At 32.3% G+C, this 10,840-nt stretch overlaps 1 protein-coding gene across 1 annotated transcript; it reads left to right on the plus strand.

Moving 5' to 3' along the window:
- Nucleotides 1-811: 811 nt before the first annotated feature.
- LOC103487453 (peroxidase 25-like) lies at nt 812-9,256 on the plus strand. The gene is made up of 4 exons (XM_008445781.3): nt 812-1,068; nt 1,163-1,342; nt 8,018-8,180; nt 8,658-9,256. Exons 1-4 carry the CDS (start codon nt 856-858, stop codon nt 9,077-9,079), a joined length of 978 nt encoding a protein of 325 aa, XP_008444003.1. The 5' UTR covers nt 812-855; the 3' UTR covers nt 9,080-9,256.
- The last annotated feature ends 1,584 nt before the right edge of the window (nt 9,257-10,840 follow it).

The raw sequence follows: 10,840 nt of genomic DNA on the forward strand, positions 1-10,840 counted from the left end.
TGACATTAATAAACCATCAAGTACAATCTCTATTATACTTGATGCGAAATAAAATGTCAAGTAAAGCTAACGTAAAATAATTTGAAATTTTTATTTTTTTTCAAACTATACTTGACACGTTTTTCGCGTCAAGTAAATATCCACTATACTTGACAGGAATAAAACGTCAAGTAAACTCTCCTTTATACTTGATGCGAAAAAAACGTCAAGTACATACCAACGCAAAATAGTTCAAAAATTTCCGTAAAAACTTCGCTTTTTTTAGACTATATTTGACATTTTGTCTTTAAAATGGTCAATACTTGACGTTTTTTTAATAAAAACGTAAGTATGTAAAAGTAGCTAGTGTTAAGTAAAATATATTTTGTGGTAGTGTCCTTTGCAACAAAAGTTTCTTCCTCAATTTATATCATAAAAAAATGTGCTGAGGAACATGGTATTCAATATAACCACCATTACGAATAAAAAAGAATCGATCAACCTAAGTGGAATGACCAAATGACTATAATTTATTCATATGAATGCGCATATTTGTCACCACAAAAATTTGCACATGGAAATACACGTTCAGTTACATTTTGAATGATAAGCAAGCCCTTTTCCATTAGTATTTATTAATTACTCAATTAGAGAGAAGCCATACCACTCCACTACTTTTAGCAACTCGTTGAACCCACGCGTAATTCCACTATCAAACACAGAAACACTCATCAAAAAAGATTATTCACTAAAATAAAACAAAGTTTAACTAAACAGCTTGTATATTATATATACACACACAGGTATGAAAATATTGCGTTGAAACACACAAACATAGAAGTAAGATCAACATCATATCAGTTGTTAGATATCATAATGGGTGGACAGAAAGATGGGATTTTGTTCATAATTTTGGGAATTTTAATGATGGGTTTGGGAGTAAATGGTGAGCTAAGAAATGGGTTCTATTCTTTTTCATGTCCAAAAGCAGAATCTATAGTGAGAAATACAGTTGAATCGTACATGAAAACCGATCCTACCATTGCAGCTGGTTTATTGAGGCTTCATTTTCACGACTGTTTTGTGCAGGTTATTGTTCTTCACCCTTTGATATTTAATTGTAGTTAATTTATGAGAATCATCATACAGAATAATAATGGACTTTTTATATATATATTGGCAGGGGTGTGATGGTTCAGTGTTGATTTCGGGTAATTTGGCTGAGAGAAATGCTTTGCCAAACCTTGGATTAAGAGGGTTTGAAGTAATTGAAGATGCAAAATCAAAGCTTGAAGTTGAGTGCCCTGGCATTGTCTCTTGTGCTGATATTCTTGCTTTGGCTGCTCGTGATGCCGTTGACTTGGTAAAACTATGTATCTTTTGATGGCTTAGACTATATAAATTAGATCTCAACACTGCAAGAATTTTTACTCTTACCAACGAAAAAAAATATCGGTCAAAATTCAAATGTCGTCATAAGTTATACAGACACATTTTTTTGCATCGACAAGATCGTTGTCGTATCCATGTCGGGAGAAGTTCTTGTCGACGAAATTTAGTTTCGTCGGCATAAATACCTTTTTCCCGACGTATGTTGTTGCGTCAACATACAAGTTTTTACCGACGAAATGCAGCTTCATCGGCATACAAGTTTTTCCGAAGAAACTCAATTGCGTCAACATATAAGTTTCCCCGATAGATAAAATTTTGTTGGCATACAAGTTCTCCGGACGAAATTGTATTTCGTCGCGATACAAGTTATGCCCAACGAAACACAATTTCGTCGACATACTGCATTTTTGTCGACGAAAAATGTTGCATTGCCATATAATTTGTCCCGACGAAAATACATGTATTGTTGGCATAACCATTCTTCAAAATGCGGTCTAAAACATATGTTTGCCGACATCATTTTCGTCGACATAAGTTATTTACAGTTTTATACCTGAATTTTAATTGTTAAATAAGTACTTTTTTTCAATAATATCTAAGCACGAACAATAATTAATCAACAATGAAATCAATAGATGAACAAATAGAACAAAAATAAGCTTCTATATTAAAAATAAAACAAATGTTCAATTCAACAATGTAATATTAGTAGTATAGTATTTGAGAATTGCTAATTAAGTTTTCACAAATCTCACATACATCATTCTCTAAGCTAGAGTTTTTCATTCTAACTCTTTACAAGTTTTCTATACAAAAAAAAAAATTACATTCACCTAGGCAAAATATATCCTAACTCAAAATCTTCTCCCAATCTCCAAAAATTGATGTTCGAGATCACACGTATAAACCTAAAATAGAAAACAAAATACCAGTGACAATGTGACAAATTAGAAACAAAAATATGACAAAGTAACAACAAGTGACAAAATAACAACAAGCAACAAGTGGCCGAGTATGAAAATAGCACATAAGTTGAACATAGAGATAGATGCATTCAAACTCCCCCCTCCTTAAAATTGTGAGAGCACTCATATATACCTTCTTCTCCATGCCTCTATTTTATCATATATATTTTGGTTTCAACAATTTTGTACCATTTGCAAATATATAGCAATCAAACTGATCAAAGTATTAATAGATATAGCATAATGTAAAAAATATTATAGATATAGAACTTTAGATATTGGTCTTTGATACTAATTACACAAGACTACACATAAACTTAAAAGTGCTATTGGTTTTATTATTGGACTAAACAACCGTTTTGGATATTATGAGCTCTATAATATTATATTAGATGTGGTTCCACCTCAAAACCGAATAATAAAGAAAGGAATATTTCATTGATCTTATAAATTTTATAAACACTATGAGGTTGCTTGATTTTCTTTTGCGTTAATATTGTTGAAAATTATAACATATTTTAAATAAATAAGTTAATAAATAATTCTTTTTATTTCTTCTCTTAAATATTCTATTTTGTGACGTCACACGCTTCAAACAAAATGGTATCAGATCTTGAATTTGGAGTTTAAAATTTATTTATAAAAATGTGACAAACAATAATTTAGTTCCCTTCCAAGTACCTCGCGACTTACGGAAGAAAATTATAACAGTTTGTGTATTTGAACGGAAGCTTTACTTGGTTCACAAGAAACTTTACAAAATACAAGAAAGAAAGATCAAAAGGTCTCACCATCACTCATCAAGCCATTGATGATTCAAAATTTGAGAAGATTTCTAGAGCGGCTATTGCACATCAAGCATGGAAAATTTTGGAGAATAAGTATAAAGGAGTAGATCGTGTCAAGAAAGTTCACCTTAAAAAATAAAGAGGCGATTATGAGTCACTACACTATATATGAAGGAGTCTGAATTTTATTTTAGATTGCACTTCAGGGAGATTACTAGTAGTAGTAAATGAAATGAAAAAATATGGTGAGACAATAAGTGAAATGAACAAGTAGTAGAAAAGATACATTTGTTCATTGGATGAAAAAGTCAATTTCATCGTCGTAGCTATTGAAGAATCAAAGGATTTGAGTAAAATGTTCATTGATCAACTTATGGGTTCTTTACAAGCCCATCAAGAGAAACTTCTCAAGAAGAACAAGCTTAAACTAAGCAACTCTTTCAATCGAAGTTGCAATTAAAAGATAAGAAAGACAACTTAGAAAAAGGCAAATCGTGGTCGAGGACGTGGTGGCAATCGTAGACGTGATAATTTCAGAGGCTGAGGTCTAGGAAAATACAGTCAAAGAAAATTTGATGAGAGTAAATTCAAACTCAAATTCATCAAGAGGTCGATCGTGGAAGACAAAATTATTCGAGATCAAATGGAAACAAATCAAATAATGAAAAGAGGTATGACAAAAGAAAAGTTTAATATTATAATTGTCATAAATTTGGTCATTATTCCTAGGAGTGCAAAACTAGAGTGGAAGAAAATGCAAATTATGCTTAAAAAGATGAAGAAACTAGTGAGTCATCGTTGCTTCAAGCGTGCAAAAATAAAGAAACATGTGAAAACAATGCATGGTATCTCGATAGCAGTACAACCAATCACATGTGCGGAAGCAAGTTGATGTTCATGGAACTTGATGAGTCTGTTAGCGGCAATATCGAATTTAGTGAACACAAAAAAAAATCCTCACTTAAAGGAAAAGGTTAAATTTTGATCAATTTGAAGAATGGGTAGCATGAGTTTATCCCTAATGTTTATTATGTGTCTGATATAAAGAACAATATTATTTTGAGTTTGGGACAACTCTTAGAGAAAGACTATAATATTTTGATGAAAGATTATAGTTTTTTAATAAGTGATAATCATGACAATATGATTGCTAAAGTGGCAAATGACGAAAAATAAAATTTTTTATTAAACATTCAAACTGATGTTTCTAAATGTTTGAATTCATGTTTGAAAGATCCAAATTGGATTTGGAACTTATGATTTGGACATTTTAACTTTGATGACTTGAGACTATTGTCAAGGAAGAACATGGTGAAAGGGCTACTATATGTCAAACACCTAGATCATTTGTGAAGGTTGTATTTATGGTAAACTGCCAAGGAAGACTTTTTCCACAAGAATCATCTTCAAGAGCAAGAAGATCACTAGAGTTAGTTCATACTAATCTTTGTGGACCGATCAAACCGAGTTCTTTCAGTAAGAAAAATTATTTCTTATTATTTATTGATAATTTCAGCTAAAAAATTTGAGTTTATTTTGTTAAGGGAGAAATCATAAGTATTTGGAATGTTCAAGAGATTTAAAGTTTTTGTTGAAAAAGAAAGTGGTTATTACATAAAAAGCTTTGAGATTAGACATGGGATCGAAGATGAATTCACTTCAAATGGATTCAAAACTTTTTGCTTAGAAAATGTAATTTTTCAGCCTATGACAAATCCATTTACTCATCAACAAAATGGTGTTGTTGAGAGGAAGAACTAAACAATACTTAACATGGCTTGAAGCATGTTGAAGAGCAAGAAGATGCCAAAAGAATTTTGGCACAGGTTGTTGAATGTGCAATGTACTTGTCAAATTATTCCTCTACTAGAAGCTTGTGGATCAAAACTCCTCAAAAAGCATGGTCAGGAAGAAAACCATCCATTATATTGCTCATTTAAGAGTATTTGGATGTATGGCTTATGCGCATATATATAGCTAATCAAAAGCATTGTAATTAAGCTCAAGGATAAAAGTGAAAAACATGTTTTGGTTGGCTATGATGCATGCTTAAAAGGCTACAAGCTTTATAATCTTGTTAACAAAGAAGACGATGGTAAGCTGAGATGATGTGTGTTTGATGAAAAAAAACATCATGCAATTGGAATGACGAACAAGAAGACTACAAATTTTTGTGTTTTCCCGATGATCGTCAGGATGAAGAATCTAGTGACATTGCTTCTACATCAAGACCACCAACATTGCCAATCACACCACGACAAAGCACACATTCATAATCTGCAAGTTCAAGTGAAGAGCCTATGGCATCAAAAGTTTACAATACATATATGATGAAATTAAAGAGTTAAGTCAAAGTTTTTAATAACTTTACTCTCTTTTGTATATTTGGTGACAGTAAACCTTTGAACTTTGAAGAAGCTTCGCAAGATGAAAAATGGAAGATTGATATATATGAAGGGATAAAAGCCACAAAGAAAAATCATACGTGGAAACTTTCTACTCTTTCAAGTAGAAAAAAAGTTGTAGGTGTCAACATGGTGTTCAAGATAAAATGAAATGAAAAGGGAGAAGTAGAAAGATACAAAAACAAGATAAGTTGCAAAAGGATATTCTCAAAGAAAAGGCATTGATTATGATGAAGTATTTGCTCTCGTTGCTCATTTGGAGACCATAAGATTGTTAGTTGTGCTTGTTGCAAAATAATTGGAAGGTCTTTCAAATGGATGTCAAATGAGCATTCTTAAATGGACATCTAAAAGAAGAAGTCTACTTAGAATAACCTCTTGGTTATATTGTAAAGGACAAGAAGATAAAAATTTAAAATTAAAGAAGCCGTTGTATGGATTGAAAAAAGCGCCAAAAATATGGAATAGCATAATCAATAAATATTTCCTTGAAAATAGGTATTTGAGGTGTCTTTATGAACATTCTCTTGATATTAAGACTAATGGTCGGGGACATATTTTGGTGGTTTTTTTTAATGTGGATGACTTAATGTTTATAGAAAATTGTGCAAATATGTTTGATGATCTCAAGAAGGCGATGATCCAAGAATTTGAAATGACATGGCATATTATCTTAGCATGGAGGTTAAGGAGTCAGAGGAAGGTATTTTTGTCTCTCAATAACAAGATACAAGAGAAATTCTAGAGAAGTTGAAGATGATCAATTCTAAGCCTATCACAACTCCAATTGAAATTAGGACCAAACTGCCTAAATATGAAGAGGAGATGTTGATCCTTCATATTTTAAAACTTTGGGTAGGAGTTAGAGATATTTAACTTGCACAGAACCAAATATTCTTTTCAGCATTGGATTAGTGAAGCAATTTGTGGAAGCTCCTATGACTACTCGTTTGAAAGTGGCAAAGAAAATTCTTCGTTACATCAAAGGTATGTTTGACTATGGGGTATTTTATATTTCATCTAAATTATTTAAGCTTGAAGGCTATTGTGATAGTGACTAGGCTGGGGATACTAATGATCGAAAGAGAATTCGTGGATATGTTTTCTTTATTGGTAACACTATATTTACTTGGAGTTCTAAGAAACAACCTATTGTGACATTATCCACTTGTGAGGAAAAATATGTTTCTGCAGCTTCATAAGTGCATGCGGTTTGGTTAAGAAATTTGATAAAGACATTCGGAATTTTGCAAGATGATCCAACTGTGATCCATGTAGACAATAAGTCAACAATTACTCTAGTGAAGAATCCTGTGTGATTGTAGCCAACACATTGATACAAGATTTCACTTTATCAGAGATTAAATTCAAGAAAGGAGTTTCAAGTTGAATATATATGTAAAGACTTAAGATCCTCAAAACTGATGTGTTTAACAAGTTAAGAACTTTGCAAAAGTTTTTTAAAAACATGTTTAAGGGAGGATGTTGAAAATTAAACCTGTTTTAATTAAATGAGTTATTTTATAAGAATTTGGTAGGAACTAAAGAATGTGAGTTAAAATATTAGAGTTAATTTAGTAGGAGTTTCACATTAATTCATTGTAGTATTTAAATTGTTGTTTCTAATTATAGTATGAGTTATGCTAGCAAAATAAGAAGGGCCGGAGGGTGCTCATAGACCTTATCTCCGTTCTAGGCAGAGATGGGCGGCGCACAAACCTCGATTTCTACAAGGCTGTTGCCAAGAGCAATCTCGAGGAGATGCACGCCTTGCTGAAAGGGATCGCTGGTGCGGAGCTGAAGTTGCACTTCTTCGATCAGATGATCGAGTAGATCGTCAGGCAAATGTCGTCTTTCTCTATTGACTGACTTATAGATATGTGTCAATAGTAGTCTCGAATCTACTCTTTCCTTTGGTAAGGCTGATCAAAGCGAGGGTGGCTCCATACCCTATCTACGGAAAGGGTAGGAAAAAGTCGATGCAAGTTACAGGCTTCCAAAAGAAGCCCTCCACTTTGTCTCCTTTTTCGACTATTTTAGTATCCGGGGGTGGTGAAGGTGAACCTGAGCAAGGAAGCCCCCCACATAAAGAAAGTTAAAATCTTCCATATAAGTTTTTTATTTCTTCTCTTAAAATATTCTATTTTGTGATCATTTATTAGGGTGTTCATCAACACGCTTTCAACAAATATGGAATCCTCTAACACACAATTACTATGTTTTCATCTTTGTTAGGGTCAAATTTGGAATTCTCTTAAAATGTTTTTCATAAAACGAAACCTTTCTTTTTAAAATAAAACAGTTTTGAAAGTTTGTTAGATGATATGTTATTAAATTTGTCTAAACCCATCAACTTAAATTTTTGTTACCTCATTACCCATTCATTTTAAAATGAAACTGAATGTTAATCTAATTAGTTGGAAAAAAAAATTAGAGATTAAAATGTGCTGATTATTATTATTAATGTTCTTGCTTTACATGGTCTTAGAGTAAAGGGCCAAGTTGGTCAGTGCCCACAGGAAGAAGAGATGGAAGAGTTTCTTCAAAATCTGAAGCCCAAAACTTACCTTCTCCACTCGAATCCATTGCTGTCCACAAGAAAAAATTTGCAGAAAAGGGCCTCGACGAACAAGACCTCCTCACCTTACTCGGTAAACAAGTTTTTCTTTCCGCCTTACTGAACCAAACGCTACATTTACACTATCTTTTTCTTACACTAAATCCAAATCAGAAACAATATTCTATTTCCAACCAAAGGATTTTTTTAAAAGAGATAAAAATGGAGAGAAATGTGTCCTTATTTAATATTTCTTTTCACCCATGCTATATGCATTTTCAAATATAATAAAAGAATAAAACTATTTACAAAATACAGTAAAACTAATAAAATTTTCTGTAGTTCTTTTAAGATTTCTTTTCTCTGTGTAAATAGTTTTGAACTTTTTTGCTATAAATAATGGTTACTCCATGATAATATCTGTTAGATAAAAATTTCAAATTTTTAATATCTTCCTAGAAAAGTTGGGTTATATAATTTGAAATACTTCTTTCTAAATTTCAGCCATGGTTAGAAACTACGAGTCACATTATAACAGTTTTATCGAATAATTTTCTCCTATATATGGCAGGGGCACACACGATAGGGCAAACAGATTGCTTGTTCTTTAGATATCGTCTACACAACTTCACAACGACAGGCAACTCAGACCCAACCATAAACCCATCATTCTTAACAGAGTTGAAAGCACTCTGCCCCAAGGATGGAGATGCAACCAAAAGGGTGGCATTGGACAAAGATAGCCAGTTCAAATTTGACCTTAGTTTCTTCAACAACATTAAAGATGGAAATGGAGTTTTGGAGTCAGACCAAAGGCTTTGGAATGATGATTCAACTAGAAGTATTATCCAAAAGTACATCAGCCCTTTAAAAGGACTTCTGGGGCTTAGATTTGAGTACAACTTTAGGAAGTCCATGATTAAAATGAGTAGCATTGAGGTTAAGACTGGTATGCAAGGAGAGATCAGGAGAAAATGTTCGAGATTTAATTAATTAGTGTGGTGCTGTGGTCGATAATTTGTTTCCTCGTCTCATAATTGTTGAACTAAAGTACTGAACAACTTCCTGCCACAATGTGCAATTTGCTAATTTCATGTTAAATAAAGTGATGATGAATTGAAAAATAATTAAAAATAAAAATGTGCGGCGATTATAAACTTGGTTTCATAATTCTTTTCGTTTTCTTTTTTTTTCCTTGAGTAGTATTTTAGATGCCTAGCTCCCAAGATATGTGCATCTCATTCTAACTAACAATATGAAAAGGTAGGGAAGTGACTTGTCACACAACAACGGACAATATAGACAATAATTGTAATAAGAAAAAACCAAACAAGTTGAAATAAATAGAGAAAGAGATACGAAAATTAGTCACAATAGTTAGGCGATAAACTACCTAAACAATCTGGGAGCAAAGACGATTCACTAATATTAAAAAGTTGAGTATTTATAACGTATTACTTATCTACACTACTAAACTACTATAGTGACTAACGTAAAGTTCATCTGATATATCACCTAGTTTGCTCTTGTGAGACACCCTCTTAAATGTAGATAGACTCTCCTGACCCTAAGTGTAAGATCCTTTCACCTTCCACATGCTTAAGGCTCTCTCTAAGTGTGGTATTATTAGTGGTGTACAATTTAGCTCTCAACAGTGTGTATGAGACTCCTCTCAACATTGTTACCTTTTCTTCACGTCAACAAATTCTCTTTACTAATGAATCTAATGATCACCTTTGAGATAGAGAAATCCTTCTATGCAACGAAGTCTTAGGCTCTCCTTAAGCCCCTACCAAAGAATGTGATAATTCAATATGCTGCATTTAATAAATGATGGATTTAGGCAACTAAATATAGTGAGCAAAGAGCAAAATCTACTGAAATGAACAATTCAGCCATAGAACAGAAAATATGTTGCTTGACAAAACAAATGCGACAATCCTAAAAGTTGATCATAATACTTCTAAAATAATTGAATCCAAGAAATGAAACAAATCGTGATTCGGCAAGAAGGTCACATTTTAAGAAAGGAAAATATCAGATAGAATATTGGAGTCAAATGTTACGTGTGAAACAGATGTTAAAACTCTATTTAAGACCACCGTGTAGAGAGTAATGTGCCTTAGAAAATTGGTGTGAATATAAAACAAATTATTTTGTTTTCACTTGCTACCACCGCTAAAAATATATTTTCTTTTTGTTAGAAAAGGACTACTCTTCAATAAATTTGACGTGTAGGACTTGTATAACATTTTCAAATTTATTATCTTATGAAAGCTCCACTTTATTTGTGAGAGAATAAATCATCACATGATTCAAAGCTATCTCTATCTCAAACTTACACATCCACCAAGGGACGGGTGATAACATAAAGTTTGAGTTGTGGAATAGGAATTAATGGTCACTTATTCCTATATTGCAAATTTCTATTCGCATCACATTACTCCAAAAAAGGATGTTGGGAGATGGGCCATTCTTTATGATTAAAGAAATTTTGTTCCACCTATACATGGTTAATTAGGAATAATGCAACTAAAGTCTTTACTTTTGATTGTGACAAAAGAATGAAAGTATATATAATTGTTGGGACAAAAATCTCCCAATTCTAAGTCAGGATAAGCAGAAAAATAAATAACTTAAAAGCACTAGAATTTACATAAAAACTCCCAATATCGAAGAAAAACCACAAATCAAAAAAATATATATATATATCACTATACAATATATTATTACAGTTACATACAATATTTTTAC

Source organism: Cucumis melo, chromosome 2 (assembly GCF_025177605.1).
Source record: "Cucumis melo cultivar AY chromosome 2, USDA_Cmelo_AY_1.0, whole genome shotgun sequence".
NCBI classification, from domain to species: Eukaryota; Viridiplantae; Streptophyta; class Magnoliopsida; order Cucurbitales; family Cucurbitaceae; genus Cucumis; species Cucumis melo.

Excerpts from the sequence above, each read along its gene's own strand:
- LOC103487453 (XM_008445781.3), top strand. The coding sequence starts at position 856 with ATGGGTGGACAGAAAGATGGGATTTTGTTCATAATTTTGGGAATTTTA. Across the intron at positions 1,069-1,162 it reads TTCACGACTGTTTTGTGCAG|GGGTGTGATGGTTCAGTGTT; the intron begins GTTATTGTTCTT and ends ATATATTGGCAG. Across the intron at positions 1,343-8,017 it reads CTCGTGATGCCGTTGACTTG|AGTAAAGGGCCAAGTTGGTC; the intron begins GTAAAACTATGT and ends ACATGGTCTTAG.